The 19,905-nt window shown below is 37.1% G+C and overlaps 1 protein-coding gene across 1 annotated transcript; it reads left to right on the forward strand.

Moving 5' to 3' along the window:
* Nucleotides 1–5,715: 5,715 nt before the first annotated feature.
* LOC131428464 (UDP-glycosyltransferase UGT5-like) lies at nt 5,716–17,394 on the forward strand. Its single transcript, XM_058592431.1, has 5 exons — nt 5,716–6,321; nt 15,561–15,807; nt 15,867–16,094; nt 16,147–16,362; nt 16,426–17,394. The coding sequence occupies exons 1-5, from the start codon at nt 6,319–6,321 to the stop codon at nt 17,349–17,351; spliced, it is 1,620 nt and encodes a 539-aa protein (XP_058448414.1). The 5' UTR covers nt 5,716–6,318; the 3' UTR covers nt 17,352–17,394.
* The last annotated feature ends 2,511 nt before the right edge of the window (nt 17,395–19,905 follow it).

Genomic DNA, 19,905 nt, shown 5'->3' on the forward strand with positions numbered 1-19,905 from the left:
CATTAGATCTATCTCTTTGCTCAACATCAATTCGACTAGATTGCACCTGGAAAATATTGCCTGATTTACACGGTAGCGATCATTTACCAATCATTATCTCAATTAGCAATAGCAATTGCATTGCTACTTCAGCTAGTATTCCATATGATTTGACAAAAAATATCGACTGGATTAAATACCAAAGTAGTATCTCTAGTATTTTGAATTCAATGGAAGAGCTCCCTCCACTTGAAGAATATGACTTCCTCGTTTGTTCGATTCTGGAGGCCGCAGAACAATCCCAAACTAAACGCTTTCCTGGGCCAACGACTAACAGAAGGCCTCCCAACCCCTGGTGGGACAAAGAGTGCTCAGAGGCTAAACTCGCAAAACAAAATGCTTGCAAGACGTTTCTAAAACGGGGAGGAGGAACTCCTCAGAATTTTGAAAAACTTATGGTTTTAGAAACCAAGTACAAGAGCATACTTCGAGCCAAAAAATGTAGCTATTGGAGACATTTTGTCGAAGGTTTGTCAAGAGAAACCTCAATGAGCACTCTTTGGAATACGGCCAGACGAATGAGGAATCGTAACGTGGGCAATGAGAGTGATGAATACTCGAACCGATGGATATTTGACTTTGCTAGGAAAGTTTGCCCAGATTCTGTTCCTACGCAGAGCATTATACGGGAATCTCCTCCAAATAATGGTTTTATTAATAACCCATTTTCAATGATGGAATTTTCTATAGCACTCTTGTCTTGTAACAATAACGCCCCTGGGTTGGACAGAATTAAATTCAACTTGGTGAAGAATCTGCCCGACCTCGCAAAAAGACGTTTGTTGGAATTGTTCAACAAGTTTTTTGAGCAAAATATTGTTCCACCTGACTGGAGACAAGTGAAAGTTATCGCCATTCAAAAGCCGGGGAAACCAGCTTCCAATCACAACTCATATAGACCCATTGCGATGTTGTCCTGCATCAGAAAATTGTTCGAAAAAATTATTCTACGACGTCTCGACACTTGGGTCGAGACGAACGGTTTGTTGTCAGATACTCAGTTTGGCTTCCGTAGAAATAAAGGGACGAATGATTGCCTTGCATTACTTTCGTCTGACATCCAAATTGCCTTCGCTCAAAAGCAACAAATGGCATCTGTATTTTTAGACATTAAAGGAGCATTTGATTCAGTTTCCATTGATGTTCTTTCAGACAAGCTCCACCAACATGGACTCCCAGCGGTTATAAATAATTATTTGCATAACCTTTTGTCAGAGAAACGCATGCATTTTTCACATGGCGATTTGGCAACATTCAGAATTAGCTACATGGGTCTCCCGCAAGGCTCATGCCTCAGTCCGCTCCTCTATAATTTTTACGTGAATGACATTGACAGCTGTCTAGTAACCCCATGTACACTAAGACAATTGGCAGATGATGGCGTGGTTTCAGTTACTGGGCCCAAAGCTATTGATCTGCATAAACCATTGCAAGATACCTTAGATAACTTTTCCGATTGGGCTGTTCATCTTGGTATCGAATTCTCTGCGGAGAAAACAGAGCTGGTCGTCTTTTCAAGAAAGCATGATCCCGCGCAGCTTCAGCTTCATATGATGGGAAGAATGATCCAACAGGTTTTGACTTTCAAATACCTTGGGGTGTGGTTTGATTCCAAATGCACGTGGGGAGGACACATTAGGTTTCTGATAACAAAATGCCAACAAAGAGTAAATTTTCTTCGAACAATAACAGGATCTTGGTGGGGTGCTCATCCGGAAGATCTAATAAAATTGTATCAGACAACGATACTTTCAGTGATGGAATATGGATGCGTTTGTTTTCGTTCCGCTGCAAACTCTCATTTTATCAAACTTGAGCGAATTCAGTACCGTTGTTTGCGAATTGCCTTAGGCTGCATGCATTCGACACATACAATGAGTCTTGAAGTTCTGGCGGGAGTTCTTCCATTAAAAGATCGATTTTGGGAGCTTTCATCACGCCTGCTAATAAGATGTGAGGTGCTGAATCCCATGGTAATTAATAATTTCGAACGACTAGTCGAGCTTCGATCTCAAACAAAATTTATGACAGTATATTTTAACCATATGTCACAGGAAATCAACCCTTCAAGATATATTCCTATCCGTGTCAGCATCCTAAGTGCCCCTGACTCAACTTTATTTTTCGATACATCCATGCAGCGTGAAGTGCATGGAATCCCGGATCATCTACGCTCGACGGAAATCCCAAAAATTTTTTCAAGTAAGTTCAGGCATATTGACTCTGAGAAAATGTTTTACACGGACGGATCGCGAATTGAAGAAGCGACAGGGTTTGGTATGTTCAACAATAATGTTTCGGCCTCATTTAGGCTTCATGAACCTGCATCTGTTTATATAGCAGAGCTAACAGCAGTTCATTATAGTTTGAGTGTAATCGTCACATTAATTCCAAACCATTATTTCCTCTTCACAGATAGTCTGAGTGCAATTGAAGCCATTCGCTCAAACGCTGCTGGCAAAAATGAACCGTTTTTCCTGGGCAAAATAAAACAGTGCCTGAACGACATATTGAACAATAATTATCTAATCACTATAGTCTGGGTCCCGGCTCATTGCTCCATTCCTGGCAATGAAAGAGCCGATATTTTAGCCAAACGTGGTGCTATTGAGAGTGAAATTTATGAGCGACCGATTGCTTTCAACGAATTCTATAGCGCGTCTCGTCAAAGAACACATGCCAGCTGGCAAGCTTCTTGGGATGGAGATGATCTGGGTCGGTGGATACACTCAATCATTCCTAAAAGGCATGGTTCAGGGGGCTGGATGTGAGTAGGGATTTCATTCGTGTGATGTCCAGACTCATGTCCAATCACTACACGTTAGATGCACATCTCTTTCGAATTGGGCTCTCCGAGACTAATCATTGTGCTTGCGGAGAAGGTTATCGGGATATTGATCATGTCGTATGGACATGCGTGGAGTATCGTGATGTCAGATCTCAACTAATAAATTCTTTGCGTACCCAAGGTAGACTATCCAATATCCCAGTTCGAGACATTCTTGCTTGTCGTGACCTTTCATACATGAAACTTATTTATCATTTCATAAAGAAAATTGGAGTTTCAATTTAATAAAGGCCCCTTTTAAGACTTAGTTCTGATCCCAGCTGCGTCCATGAGTTCAACCAATAGCTAAATTAGAATAAAAATTATGTAATGATTCAAACAAACTCGAAACAGTTTATGAAATTATCAACAAAATGTCTGAAAATAACAGCTTTTTTTTATAATTTATAGAAGTTAATCGTTTGGTTCAAATAATATTTCCGAGTAGATTTCATAATTAATGACGAGTTACCTAAGATGATATTTAAGCTATAAGAGAATATGTTTAAATAAATTCAAAACGTTGTGACTATGTTAGAATTAAATTAGGATAAGAATATTATGTAAAAGTGATGCTACGGCGAAGAAAAACTTATGTAAACTGCCTTAAGAAATAAACGTATTTATGGAAAAAAAAAAAGGTGTGGTGTAACATGCAATGATCGAAAAACGACCAGAACGGTTCAGAATACACAGCAAAATAATTTTGTTACATGACAATGCATATGCACACAAACCAAAACCGATTCAGGATACAATCAAACCACTTGCCTGGGGGATTGCGCCATATTCACCAGACATGGCCCCTTTCGATTATAATTTGTTTTCATTGATTGGCTGAGTAGCACTTAGAACCCTACGTATTAGTTTAAAAACACTTCGATTCCTACGAAGAAGTAAAAAATTGGATGTCTGATTGGTTTACTTCAAATCACGAACATTGTGACAATTATTCCGATTAAATCCTTTTGTGATCGATATGTTATGCTCGTGGGAATCATGTGAAAATGTTGCTATAGTTGTAGTTGAAACATTTCTTGTATATACAATAGAACATTACTGTCGCTTTAGAACGAAGTGTGACGTTTTGTAGTGAATGTTGATTGAAAGTAACGACAGCATTAGTATCGCAAGCCCATTGGTTATTTTTCCCAACGTAAACTTTCTGACACTTCGAAACTTTTCGATTTTTTTCAAAAAATTTTATTTTTCAAATTACACCAGAGTTCTCAAAGTTTCATGCATTTGGAATAAAATAAATCGATTTCAGAGAACCGCCTCGAAAACTAAAGCACGTAAGCTGTACAACAAATTGCTAACAAAATTTGACTACGTGGTTATGGATGATGAAGCAAATGTCAAAGCAGACTTCAAGACTTAATTTTACAATTCCCGCGCTTGTCCATTCGGTAAACTTTTATTCTCTCAACGTTGGCAACACTTTTATACACATTCTATCAAATTTTGTCGCATATCGTACGATTATTTTTTGTTTGACGTTCATACAAAGAAGTCGAAAAATTTTCGTGTGGCGATTTTTATAATGGATGAAAATTTAGAACAACGTGCGTGCATCAAATTTTGTGTTGCAAATGGATTTTAGTGTTCCGAAACGTTGAAAATGTTAGAAAAGGCCTTTGGTGAATCGTGTCTAGGAAAAACACAGGCATACTAGTGGTATAAAAGCTTCAAAGGTGGTCGTACAAGCTTGGATCATGATGAGATCCCTGGCCGCCCAACAACATCTGTTACTGAAGAAAACATTGAATCGGCGAAACAAATCGTGTTGCAAAATCGTTCTGTACCGATTAGAGAGATTGCTGTGTTGTTGGGCATCTCTTATGGATCAGCCGAACACATTTTAACTGATGTTTTGGGTTTGAAACGCGTCGCTTCTCGACTAGTGCCAAAAAAGCTGAATTTCATTCAAAAACAGCGTCGTGTTGATGTGGCCAAAGAGATGATTTCCAACGCAGATAGTGACCCCACATTCATCGAATGCATCATAACTGGTGATGAGGTGTGGATCTATGAATATGAAGTCGAAACCGCACAACAATCGACCGAATGGCGCTTCGAAGGCGAGCCGTTGTTCTAAATTTTCATCAATTATAAAAATCGCCACACGAAAATTTTTCAACTTATTTGTATAGACGCCAAACAAAAACTAATCGTACGATATGCGTCAAAATTTGACAGAATGTGTATAAAAGTGTTGCCAACGTTGAGAGAATAAAAGTTTACCGATTGGACAAGCGCGGGAATTTTAAAATGAAAATTCCGGTTCTTTTTTTATCATAAGGTATCACTAATACTTTGATATAAATAAGTTATCAGTAAACCCTCTGTTACGATGATTCTTTACGGTTTTAGCAATAAATTGCAATAAAACTATTATGTTAGTTTTTCGGTAAACAGAAGAGAAGTTTGAACCAAAATAATTGTATCAGAAGAGAAAATTAAACCAAAATAGTTGCATTTACATTGCATCTCTGTAAAATATGTCGAAAAACAACGCAACGTTTTAGTTGAACCAGACCAAACGAATAATTACGATTGCACACGTGTTCACGAAAACATGATTTTGTCATAATAATAAAAATTTTATTTTCATTGGAACATAAGCATGAACTTCCTTACATCTCAGAGCTAGAATTCTTTCACGGTAGATTATGTGCGACAGTGATCCATATCGAAAGTTGCGTATAAAATATAAAATTAGAACTGTTAGTACTCTTGCTCCCCAACCATTTCTATTTTACACTGAATTGCATTGACCTTCTTTCGTAGAGCAAATCCGAGACAGTCGTCTGAGGATGTTTTTCTTTTCGTTCAGTTGAATACCGACCGCTGATCGGTGAAGTACTAAAGTGTCCGAAGATAACGATTAAGAATAGTTTTTATATGTCAGCCAATTTCCTAGCTAACGCAAGTCAGTGAATCATGCAAGTTTACAATTGATTACTGCTTGGAAACTAAACCTAGACTTCGCTACGTGAAGAGAAAACACAATGGAGACGCTTGGTGGATTTGAAAATTGAATTGCATTGTGTTTCGGCGCCAAAGGTTCACGCTGTTGAAATTTTCGCCCGTGATGATTGTCGACGCTGATCGCCGGCCGGCAGTTTTGTGCTTCGACCCGTCGATCTATTCTCGTTCTCAATCTGGCTGGTTTTCTGACGAGAGGATATCACACATTGCCTGCGAGGAAGCACCGTTGTTTACTGTGACGGAATCGGATACACACAGCTTGTCGTCATAAATTAAGTGAAACTCAGATATCCCACAGTTCACGACGGGACACTAGGGCGAACGGACGACCTATCAAAGCGGACATACATCAGTACACGCTAGGCGTTTGAAAGACAGTAGTGCAATTCCGATTACATAACTTGTGAAAAGATAAATAAAGATACTTGACCCAGCGAGGCAACGAGATAGAGTTCACAACCATGGTATGTTATCTTACCTGGATATCAACAACTTGTGCTAACGGAGTTCCAATCATTAATTTCATGTAACTCGTAATAAGACTGGTTGCATTGCTATAGTTGTTCAATGCACAATTGATGCAAAATTTATGTTTATGTGACAAAATGCGTACCGTATGACATTGACAGTGAATAACAATCTGATTAGATTGAAATACGCCAAATCGGTGCCAGTGCCAAGTTCAGTATTTTGGTCCAAGCAAGCTGTACTAATTTTAGCAACAAACAAGTATTCGTAATTATATTTAGAAATTTTTGTTTACGTTCAGAGTAGATTCTCATCAACGTGCATCATGTTCGACGAACTTGCAGAAGCAACTTTCGTTTCGGTAAATACCGCAAATTAACAAGTGGTAGAAAATAAATACTTTTTCAAGCGCGTACTACGAGTGAAAAACAAAAACAGTAGTTTGTTCTGAAATTCATCGATACCTTGGTGTATTTTATATAGATTATTCTCAGTTACTATCATTTTGTGACGTGTCAAATGATCATACTCAATCATAGAATAAGGATTGAAATCATAAAGCCTAAATTAAATTCGTGAAGTAGTCAGTTCCCAAGTAGCCCGTTAAGTTGCTGTCCTGTATTTTTCTACTGATTGTGCAATTTATCAAATTAGTTTATATTCTAGTAACTGTTGTGTTATGGAAAAGGCGAAGGAATTTTTCTTTGTTGTGCAACATATCTTTAAGTTCTTGCGTTATTACGAACATTTATTCACAATTATTGTGCTACTGATACAAAAACTCATGCATCGATCCCATTACAAATGATGCAATTAAATCAGAGAAAATACGATTGTGAAACTCATGGAAACTTCTACGTAATGTAAACAAGAATTGAATTGATGGTTACGAAAAAATAGCAAACATGATCTCTAATTAATAAGTTTCACATTTGATTTTCGAAACAACTGCTCGTAACATAAACATGGAACTTTAAAAATATTCTGCACATAAATAAATGGTAATGCTGCATATTGTAGAATTGATCTTTTATGTTTTAGTAAATAGAAAATCGACAACGAACTGCATTTTTGTGGTGAAACATGTCTTCGTACGCCTGAAATTTTGAAGCGCTTTTGAATGTTCGTGTTTTGATGACTCATGACATCAAACATTTATACACCTTTTCAGACGATTTTAATCATATTGATGTTTCAATTAATCTGAAAAATCTTGAAAAGAATTTTTCTTCAATATTTTTCAATATGGCATCGAGGATAACAGTGTGTTGAAAAGAAAATGGTTCAGAGAAATTTTTGTTTTTTTTTTATTTTTATCAAAATAGTTGTTTTTATATTTATCAAACTAGTTGACTTAAACAACAATATAATTAAGTCATTCATCTTAGTGAACCCGACTTTTGTGATACGCACTGTGGGTGTGCTTTAGTTGCAAAAACAAGTTGCTCAAGCGGTAATATATAACTAGGAGAGTAACTATGATGAACTTAACTTTTATTTCAATATCTTTAAAAAGAGATTACCTATGCAATGCTGTATTTCTGGAACTTTTATGATAATATTCTCATGTCGGCAAGTTTTGCGTTCATTTCAAGCAGATAAATCTGGTACAACTTATTTGCAAAAGTCGAATTGTGTTTCTAAAAATGAAGAAATCTGCACACACTGACCTAATTTCATGAGGCAACCAAGACTATGCGGACCCGGCTGCAAAATTGTTTTTACTGCGAGGTTTTCAATTCGGCTTACCATTTTTTGCCTTGCGGAGAGCATAATTTCACTATTTTTTCCTTCACAAGAGATAAACAGCCATTTCGGCATATATTGAGTCGAATACAATTATGACAGTCATTTAGAAAATTTTTGATAAGTTGAACAATTGTTTTAGTTACTTCGTTTTTATATGACGATGTGAAAATTTTTGCTGAGCTTCTATAACTACTAGTGCAGCGTGGGCAAGTTGGTGATTTGCTGCACAATTGTTTTAGATATACTTAAAATTGTTCTATAATGATTTTTTTTTCGCTATTATCGTAGAACTTAACAGGTATAAGTTGCACAACCGATTTTAATATATTTAAAAATCTTTTTGAACATATCTAACATAAAAAAACAATTGTAGAACCTCTTGAAATTTCAATAAGTTTCATTTTCTACTTGGGTTAAGCAATGATTTCTTATTTTGCAACAAATGTGAATTCTTATTACTTTCCTCAATCTGATTATCATTCTTTCTAAGAACGAAATTCTTTATAGTTCTGAATTTACTGATGTACTATTAATCGTGATAGGAACGTGATTGTCGCCGTAGTTCTCTCTTCTTCTTCTTCTTCTTCTTCTTTTTCTCCTTCTTCTTCGTCTTCTTCTTCTTCTCCTTCTTCTCCGTCTTCTTTCGGATCATTATGTTAATCTGTCTCGATTGCTGTTTGAATACTGCAATAGAATGAATTATGGTAGCAGATAACGCTGATTGTACATAGCTCAGATGCAGTTATTGTCTTTGCTTTGTTGGAGGATCTCCCATTATCGGTATTGGCGGGAATTGACACAAATGCACTGAGTTTGCTTACTACAATTGTTTCATTCATTCCTCGTAATGTTAAGACTGAAGATATTGGCATTGGCTTTGACAATTAGTGGTTTATTAGCAGAACTGATATCTCACATTTTTGACTTCTCTTTAGGAATGATGTAGAATTACTGGAAAGGCCGACTTTTGATCGGATCCTCGGTGACCCGTGTTAGTTTTTTTTATTCAACAATATAATATATTTTTAGGCACACTGCTTAAGCTCTAAGATGCCAAGGGTATTTTCTAATCTTAATTAACGACTAACTTAAAACTAGAATAGTATCATTAGATTATGTCGTCTTTGATTTTCTAGAATCCATTGTATGTTGTATGGAAGACCCAGATGGCGCTATCTATGGCCGTGTCCTTTCGGTTCGTGTGGGTCCGCGGGAAACACCCCCAGGCTACGAAGGCCCGGCGGGTGGCCCGCATGCTGGTCATCGACTGGAGCGTAGAACCGTAGGCGGTGATGGTGATGTTACGGAAAAGAATGAAAAAAAAAGTAAATATTGTGGAAACCGAGGTAAATAGGGGGTATGGAAACAAAATGTCTGAAAACTACAAAGATCTAATTAGTTGCCATCGAGATGGTGAAGAGACGGAGAAAGGGGGAACGAATAGTTAGTGACAAAAAAAAAGATCTTGTTAGTTCCAATGAAGATGGTGGACAGGGACGGGGATCGAGAGAATCGGGCGGATGTTAGTGTCGAACCTGTAGGTGGAGATTATACTTTCTGAGCGAGGTATATCAGATTACACTTGGATATTAATGTGTTTAAGGTACTGATATATGAGAAACATATATGAACTATCCCGACTCGCCATCACATCTCGGACCGGAACCTCAGGTGGTCTACCCGTGTTATTATAAATCATTCGTCTCAGCTCAACGAGATCGAAAACATTTATTCACTTTTTCTGTCCGATCAACTAGGCTTGGAGATTGCTGGACCGAATTCAAACAATTACATGAAATTCTGCTGGCCGACCTGAAAGTGAAGATGTTCGGTCTAGCATATGCATTAGTACTGAGCACACATGCCATAGTTTGAGGGAGACTCTATTAATGAAAAAAATATCCTGAAGCTGGAACTGCGTTTGCTGACTCCGGATCAAAACGATGAACGCGAATACACTACGGAAACGTGTTTGGCCTTGCTGATGTAGAATTGGCTTGACTTTTGATGACAAGTGGTAGTTGGTGATTAAAACTGAGATCCTGAGATAACACACAAAAGTCAGAAGCGGCAGAGAGAGGCTCAATACATAGGTCATGGTTTAGGTTTTCTTAGATTGTCATGACATATTTGCTTGAGTTTGAGCTTGAGCGAGCACCGCTGATTTTTATCATTAAATTTATAATCCTAAACGATAATATGGAAGAAGAAAAAAATATCATAATAAAACTTCTGTCAGAAGTTAGATAAAAATAAATAAGATACCATTTTTGTAAAATTATTATATGCTCTTATGCCATTGATTGATTGGAAAACCTGTTCTAATCCATCTAGCAGTGTAATAATGCCTTCCGCATATTACTAATATTTTCATAATCATTACAAAGGGTTTCTTTGATAAACTTTCATCATATCTTGAAAAGAAGTAAGACAGTTTATTTGGGTATAAACTGGCATAACCGTTTCAATATGTAAACAATTTTATGCAAAGTTTGCATTAACTTTACCGTTTGTTTTTGCAAGCAAATAGTTTTCAAAAACATTTATGAAATTTCAAACACACTTCATCCTGTAGTTCCGGTACCGGAAGTTGGGTTCGGTTAACACTGGCCTACATTGTTTAGCCTAAGTTTGGGCAAATCCGTTCAGCAGTTTCTGAAGTGAGTTCCGTATATTGAGTTTTTGACCATTATTTCCAATACTTCTATAACATGTATAGTCGAAAAAGGTTCGTTTGGCCAGCAACTAAAATAATCTACGAATTAAAATTGTTTCGAGCCAAATTTAGACCAATCTTTCCGTTTGCACTTTTAAACACAATTCACCCTGTATATCCGGAACCGGAAGTCGGATTCGGATGAAATTCAATAGTAGCCTATGGGCCATAAGACTTTTCATTTGAATCTAAGTTTGATAAATCGATTTGAGCTACCCTCTCCGGAAAAAGTGAGTGCATATTTTTTGTTACATACATACAAACATACACATATTCTGATCTCGACGAAAGTAGTCGAATAGTATATGAGTCGGTTTGCACATGCAATCAGAGCCTTTCTTGATGAGAAAAACAGGAAACACATGATGAACTCTCCCTGGTCTGAAGTTAAGATAGTACAAGTTAGCCTGACGACACTGACCATACCCAAAAAAGCAAAGTCTTGGCATTACATTCCTTTTGTGGAATTTGGCCTTTCTGTTTCAACAGACTTCGCAGCCGATTCTTAGTGTACAGAATCATTGCATGGCTAGTACTATGGATCCTACTGACACTAAGAATCCTTCCTCGGGGCTCGAACATACGACAACTGGCTTGTAAGACCAGTTTCCTATGCGTTGAACCGCCAACCAGGGACAAAGCCTGACCATACCCAGCCTGTTTGTATACGAAGTTCTATTCAATCGGAGTGCCTTATGAGTTGTTTTTCATCACATCCAGAGTAGTTCAATTGGCAGAAAGATTTACCCAAATTAAACTGTCTAGTGCATTATAGGCCTCTTAGAATCTCTCCTTGGAAGTTTTCAATTTTCTTTGTTTGATGAACGAAATTAATAACTATACTGAATCCGTATTCGACAAGATTTGAAGAGTGGAACGCAATAATAATTGTTGCTATTATGTCTCATAAGTCAGCATAACGTTCCTGAAAGGACTGCAGAATACAAAAGTTTCAGATAATCTCGCTTAATGGGTGAGTAGGGTATGACAGATATGGAAAACCATTCATTTTTCCTTTGTATTTTCTTAAAGTTTCAAAAATATTTTTTCAAATTTTCAAGCCTATCGGAACAAAATTTGTCAAAACATTCTTAAAATGTTTTATTGTAGCAAAATACAAAAGAGTGTTCGATTTTATAGACGATAAACTTTAAACGCGTTTTTCTCGGAAGCACGTTTTAAAATTCCGTGCCCATCGTCATTCGAAAACTACTTCACCAATCGAAATTTGCACACACCTTCTACATATAAAATACCCCACCCCAACGTTTTCTTTTTCATTTTTTTTGTACTATGGGAAGGTTTTACAGCTACAAAGTGGCGAATTTTTTCTTTTAAAATCGTAGTTTTGACTTTTAACAACCACCAAAAATTAAAAAAATATGGAATAAAACCATAGGGGTCTAAAAACATCTACTACAACTAAATTCTTTAAATTTTTTGATAATTTTGCTCTGAGATATAGTAAATACCGCAAATCATGATTTCTTAAACGCCTCGAAAAAACTTCTTCACCGACTTTTTTTCTCAATATTTTTCCACGAAAAAATTGCTAGGTGTTTTTCGAATGGTGCTATATATTATGCAAAACAATTGAATTTATTGTTTCCAACGATAACAGCAGAAATAGAACAAAAGTTTTGGACATACAATTTTTATTAGAACCTTATGACATCGAACCATGTGTCGGAGTCATTTTTAGAAAGCTTTCCTTAACGAATATTGCGCTGTTCGTCGAAGCAGTTCTTACCGCAGCCAAAATTACCTTGCCAGACCGTAGGCTCCATTCTAATTTTTTCAACTGGTATCAATATCTCAGATGGTCCAATTTTCGCCCTCTTTGTACCGCAAAGATTGGTAATCGAATTTCAAATAGGCTCCGAAATCACTCCTACTATTTTGCTCCCTTCGATTTAAAATTCAAGATATTGTGCATAATATTTCAACGTTGTCATGTAGAAACTAATTGCTTGAATGGAATAAACGTTGACACACGTGATGAGAGAAGTGTTAACAACTAGACACAGCTCTAAAGGTAGCCAAGTTTCAAATCAGAGCAGATCCTATATAGTTGTAGTGCAATCATCTTCATATTTTTTTAACAAAACATTCTCCTAAACAAAAAATTACTTTACTGCGAGATTCTTCTTTCATAAAAATTGTCATATTGCAAAATTACTTTGTCGAGTCTGTCGGTGTTTTGTGGACGATTTTCTTGCAATGTTCTGCAATGCTTAACTGCATCAATTATCGAATGTGATTCCTTTCCTATACAACAAAAAAAAATCTGAATAATACAGATGACTTAAGCCCTTATACGATGTAATTCATAAAGACCTTATTCGTCAAATGACGGAATTGTATTGACTTAATGTTAGATTAGCTTGAATTTTGCTGGTTTCGACTGTAACTTGCATTATGCTAGCATGTGCGACTGTATGAATTTTAATGCACCTTTTACCAACCAAGCGTACATGCGATCCAATGATTCTCGGTTCAAGTCACGGCGGTTGCTATTATTTTTTTATTTCAACGAATTTCATGTCATGGAGTTTTAAACACAATATTAAGTGTTCTTCCACGTGAATTTGCGTGAACTGCGACGCTCCATTTATGTGCATCTAATAAGATGTAAAATCACAGGGATTTTTTTAAGTGTGTAGGTTATAGCAACTCATATAACACTACACCCTATTAGTCCCGCTACATATATACAGCAAAAAATAATGAAATTTATCGGTGACGTAAATCCGCATATGACTCAAATCATAAAAACGTAATTCTTAAAATGACTTAATTTTACAAGAATGATTTACATATGTGTCGAACATACATGTCAGAATGCATTGAATATGTGTTAAATCTACTGTAAAAATGCGCCATTTTTGACGCTCGAATATGTCGATCTATGAAGATGTAAAGTTACACGATAATTTCTAGGTGTGTTGAGCACTTTTTATCGTCTGTAAAAATTCTTTTCTTGTGTGCGTTAGAGCAGTTGTTTTCACGTCAATAAACATCATTCGTTGTCATTTAAATTCAGTTCATACGGCGCCCTATTGCCTACCTGACGAATCATGATTTTGCAAGTTCATCTTGCGTTTGCGACGGGTCTTGGTCAAGCAATTGTTTCAATTCTTTATCTTAAAACTTCCAACCGTGCAAACCACTTCCGATAAGTTTGCAGCTAGAGCAAGCTCACCATACACTTTCACAAAAAATGCGATGACTCTCTGCGGTTGCATTTTTCATATTCAAATAACACATGGATCAATAAGTCCCGAGACTAACAATGGAAACAACATTTTTTTTGCAAAATTTTTTTTTATTCATCAACATAATCACCTTTTGGGTGATACAATGGTTCCAACGTTTTTCCAATTTTTCAATACCATGTTTATGAAAAAATTTATCTTTCGTTTCAAAATAAGCTTCAGTTTCCGCGATGACCTCCTCATTTGAGCCAAATCTTTTTCCCTGGAGCATTTTTTTTAAGATCAGCAAAGAGCCAGTAGTCACTGGGGGCTAAATCTGGCGAGTATGGGGGGTGGGGAAGCAGATTAAAGCCCAATTCGTTCAATTTCGCCAGGTGACTCGTTGCTGTTTTTGTTCCATCGAAAGCAATCGCGGCACCCACTTGGAAAAAACCTTTTCATGCTCAATTTTTAATGAGGGATAATAAATACACTTCCATATGATATCTGTGTCATCTCAGCAATCTCACGGAGCTTCACTTTACGATCTTTCATTATAATTTTTGTCACTTCACTCACATTTTCCGGTGTGACAGCTTCCACAGGTCTACCCGAGCGTTCCGCGTCATTTGTGTCGGTACGACCACGTTTAAACTCGGCGAACCACCGACAAATCGTTGCTTTTGATGGACAAGAGTCCGGATAACATTTTTCAATTCATTGTTTCGCTTGCACGGTGTTTTTACCCATTAAAAAATAATGTTTTATCAAAACACGAAACTCTGTTTTTTCCATTTTTTAAACAAACTACAAAACGACTTTACTCCAACCTCGATAACTCAGCTGTTTCTGGTCGGATCGACTTAAAATTTTGACCCGTTTCAAGCAAAGGTTAGTACTCTAGAAAGACGTGGTTACTGGTTTACTACGAACGCCATCTCTGCTTTAGTCTCGGGACTTATTGATCCATGTGTTAATGAAGAAAAACTCCCCGCTAAAACTTTTTACTCGCCCCAAACTTCGACATTGTATTGTTGTTTACGCTTCAGATAATTGACACATACTGATTCGGAAACTGTACGACAGTAGCTTTTCAATTATAGAGGTTTTAACCTTAGGTCATTCGCCTCTTCGGGCCAGAAAAACTTTCTGACCCTATGTGCGGGGTTGGGAATTGAACCCAGGCGGGCTGCGTGAAAGGTATCGACTTACCCATCACACTATACCCGTCCCCCTGTTATTGGTTTGATATTTCAATAACAAAATTTATTATTTTGTCGTGCTCAATTTTTGATATTTTCCTGATTTTAAATAAAGTAGCATGCAAAGTAACGTTTATCAATCAAGAAAATTGGTTTATTAGTTTCAATTTGTAATTGATTTGTAATTTATTCCGACTCGGGAAACTCTTTCATAAAATAATCAGTAGCCTAAAGGGTCAAGTATTTATAAATACTCTTTCGATTCATATTTATACGTTTTACGGTGGGTTAATATTGATAACACGATTCCATTCGGTCATATCATTCAATGCACTTTCTACTTCCTATAATGTTATCTCCTTCTTTCTTTACAGCATTTCACACTGATTCAGTACTTACTGACAGCGCTCGTTGCATTTGGCTCTACGGCGAGGTGCTCCAAAATACTCGTACTGGTACCCTTCCCAGCCCCCAGCCATTGGCTTTGGCTGCAGCATTTCGTCCACGAGTTGCTAGACCGAGAACATGAAGTGACCGCCATTACCAATTTTGCTGCCACAGAACAACATGCCAATTACACGGAGATTTTGATTGATCCACCCTACGATATACCGTACTATTGTAAGTTAATTAGTTGGAGCAGTTCAAAGTCTAAGATAAGCCTGTTTCATCCATTGCAGTCCCTACATCGGATATATTTGATGCGAAATATGAAAGCGACCTATCGAATCTGTTTCTGTACTGGAACGTGGGACTCGCCACTACCAAATATGCGTTGAAAAACCCAAACGTTCAGCAGTTCATAGAGCAAGATGATAACACGTTTGATCTCGTGATTTCGGAGCAATTTTTTCAAGAAGCATTCCTAATGTTTGCCCATAAATATCGGGCACCAATTGTGACCATTGGTAAGTGTTCGCCGGTATCGGAAGCACCATTTCTGTTATTACAAATTTCCAGGAACTCTGGGTTATTCGGATTACATGGATCAAGCAATGGGGTTATTGACGCCATGGTCGTTTGTTCCACATCCAATACTTTTGTACACCGATGACATGAGCTTTAGTCAACGTTGCTACAATTTTATAGTTTCTACAACCGACGCTCTCATACGAAGATTTTACTACATGCCTAGACAAGATAAACTTGCCAAAAAATATTTCACTTCCATTGAAGGTAAGAGAAAAACTTTCAGTAAAGTCATAGCTTTTGTGAAATGTCTAAAGAATTTTCTCTTAGGGCCAGAATCGTTTCCATCGGTTTACGAACTGGAGAAGTCTATCTCCGTGATGCTGATTAACAGTCACACATCCGTGACTCCCCCTAGGCCATCAATTTCCGGCTTGGTTAATGTAGCCGGTGCTCACATCAAGTCGAACAGTCTGCTGCCAAGAGATATCGCGCGTTTTCTTAATAGTGCCAGCGAAGGAGTTATCTTTTTCAGTCTTGGATCTTATGTTAAAAGTGTCGACATGCCGAAAGATAAACTAAAAGCCTTTTTCGAAGTATTTCGCAATATAAAACAAAAGGTTCTGTGGAAGTTCGAGGATGAAACAATGACCAATGTCCCGAAGAATGTGATGATCGGGAATTGGTTGCCACAAAGTGATATTCTAGCCCATCCAAACGTCGTTTTATTCATCACCCATGGAGGAATATTCGGAAGTCAGGAGGGACTTTATCGTGGTGTTCCAATGCTATTCATTCCATTTTATGGAGACCAATATCGAAATGCTTTGAGAGCAGAACGTGCAGGGTATGCTCTGTCATTAAATTTCGGGGATGTCAATGTCATTACACTTGGATCCAGAATCAACGAATTACTTACAAACCCGGCATTTAGAAGATCAGCCAAAAAAGCATCGGAGCTGTTCCGTGACAATTTGGTTCCTCCCATGGAGGAAGCCATGTTCTGGATTGAGTATGTAATCCGTCATAAGGGCGCCAAGCATCTGAAATCAATTTCAGTTGACCTTAGCTGGATACAGTACTTAATGCTGGACGTGCTTGCATTTTTCTGTCTAGTAATCGGTTTCATTGTTGTGCTTAGCTGTAGGATATTGAGGACATTTACAGCAAAAACGAGTAATCAAAATACGAAAGAACAGCGAAAACATGTTACCTCATTAAAAACAGCGAATCACGGGAAGTTCAAATTTAATTAAATAGTTTAAGGAAGTTTATACATTACACTAAAATATAAGCAGATGCAGACTGTTCATTCATCCTTCGAAATCCATCCTAATATTGATCGGCCCTCATCATAATTTCATATAAAATAGCATCTATGATGCCACTTTCTCCGCTGGAAACTGCTTGAATCATAGAGGGTGACAAGTAAATATCCAACTTTTTCAAAACCTTTCTGTTCAAAGTATTCCAATTGTCTAATTTCCGCACGATAGAACATCCTTTTGTGTAATTATGCATATCCACCATCCGGGGGAAAAGTTGATGTAGGATCTCTGCAACTAGCACTAACCATTACACTTAAGATAACATCTAAACAACAATATTCATATATAGGCTTACCTCCATCTGACATGTCCCGACTAAGCTTTTTCACCGAACTGGACAATTCAAATCGGTTTAACCACTGTGCAACACACAGTTTTTCTTCTGGCGTTAGCGTAAACGCGGTCATTTATTTCCACAAGTGACACCTTGTCATTTCAATTATTGATATTTATGCTCAATCGCCTACTGATCTCTCTCATTCAACTCGATAACGTTTCCAAACGAAAAAAAAACAACTGTCGTAATTTCGCTTATTATGAAAAGTTACCTCAGAGACGGAACTCAAACCCACAGCTTTCCTATCCAGGGAAATCGTTCTGCCAATCAAACTACCCTGCATGTGAAACACACGAAGAGACAGCCCAATTGAACAGAAGCACCGAACAGTCCCGTCTTTACGCTAACTCTTCCGTAGCTTTCATTTCATATCTGTAATCATAGGTCTTTTTTGCACTTTGTTTTTCTCGTTAAATACTGATCAAATTTAAAACAAGCTCAAAGTGGATCTACGTCTTAACAAGGCTAAAACGAATCGTTAAACTTTAAACAAAAATCAATTAGAATCATTGCTAAGAATCTGTTCAATTTGCATTATTCTTACGAAGCATTAAAGTTAATGGATGTTACAACATATTTTGTGCGGTATGTTTACATATGTTTACTTCCTTCCAAACTTGTTGCTACGGAAATTTACCGTCATTTTCGAATGTTCATCCAAAGATAAACTCAAGATTACAATGTCCCATACGATCCATCGAAAAATATCGGACCAGTAATCGTGAACCAGTGAACTTAGTAATATTGTAATTTTGTTGACCCTTCGTTAATAAGCGTCGATAAACATTTGAAAATTACGGTAATATTCCATAGCAACAATACAAGTTTGTAAGAAAGTAAACATACCGCACAAAACATCCATTCACTTTAATGCTTCGTAAGATAAGAATATTGCAAATTGAACAGATTCATAGCAATAATTCTAATTGATTTTTGTTTTCCTGTTGCAATATCCATTCGATATGCAACAAAATACCGCGATTTCTATCATACTGCTAATTAAGATTAATTCTACATAAACAAACATTGTCATATCGCAAGTAGCGATTCGACGCTTGTTGTTTTGTTTCAAAAAATAATTGAAGTACAACTGACGGTGAACCGAAATCATCGAGGAGTCCTATTTGAATGGTACATGAGAAATCATAGAGTTTATCTTTGGTCTTAGTTCGCTTGCCGATGAATTCAAAGAAGGTCATCCAAAATCAGTTGTTTTGCCAGAAAATATCGATGCTGTGAAAAATCTTATAATGGGAGATCGCCATCTTACTGTGAAATGGAGGCAGTCTTGGGCACTATTGTGAAAAGCTTGAAGAGTCGTGTGGGTTGGTGCAAAGAAATGATGAAAAATTCAATCGTGGTGCTTCAAATTTGGTGTCTAACATCTACACAGGTGACGAAACATGTTTTAATTTAATTCATTTGAGTCCAAAACTAAACAGCAGTCGACTGTATGGGTGTTCCAAGAAGAACCAAATCCAACAAAAATTGGTCGCGCTCGAAGCACTTCAAAGAAAATGGTGACTCACTACTGTTGCTTCAGAGCAGGGGTTCTCAAAGTGGTCGATATAGACCCGTTGGGGTCGATATCCTTTTTACGGGGGTCGACGTAAACGAAAATTGACTATGTGGGTCGAAGAGGTCTAGAAATCGACCCACTATTGTTTGATATAAGTTGGTATTTGAAACATTTACGCAAAAAAAATTGTGTTTATTTGACCATACGCAGAAATTGGTAAGTATTTTACATCAATATTAAAAAAGCAAGAAATTGAATTTTCAAAGAAATTTGTTGATGAGGGTCTGAGGCCTAAGATAATTTTAGTAAAGAGGCCCATGACCCAAAACAGCTTGGGAGCCCCTGCTTTAAAGAATCGTAAGACCGTCAATTCTGATCGGTATACCACTATTTGATTGCCAGAAGTTTTCTGTGAAATAAGGAAAACAAACGCAAGTTGCAAAATCATTTTTCATCACGATAATGCAAGCTCTCACACATCTAGGGGAATATTTTGAAACACAACAAAACCAGTGTAATACTGTATAATACTAATAATTATAAAAGTATAATAATGTTATAACTAATAAAGGTATAATACTGTTCTTTTTTTAGGTTAAATACATAAATAACAACCTTCGTATCCA

This window comes from Malaya genurostris, chromosome 2 (assembly GCF_030247185.1).
Source record: "Malaya genurostris strain Urasoe2022 chromosome 2, Malgen_1.1, whole genome shotgun sequence".
Classification (NCBI taxonomy): domain Eukaryota; kingdom Metazoa; phylum Arthropoda; class Insecta; order Diptera; family Culicidae; genus Malaya; species Malaya genurostris.

Bases quoted from the DNA above. Each gene is read 5' to 3' on its own strand.
- LOC131428464 (XM_058592431.1), top strand. The intron at 16,095-16,146 runs GTAAGTGTTCGC...ACAAATTTCCAG, and splicing joins GGCACCAATTGTGACCATTG to GAACTCTGGGTTATTCGGAT. The intron at 16,363-16,425 runs GTAAGAGAAAAA...ATTTTCTCTTAG, and splicing joins ATATTTCACTTCCATTGAAG to GGCCAGAATCGTTTCCATCG.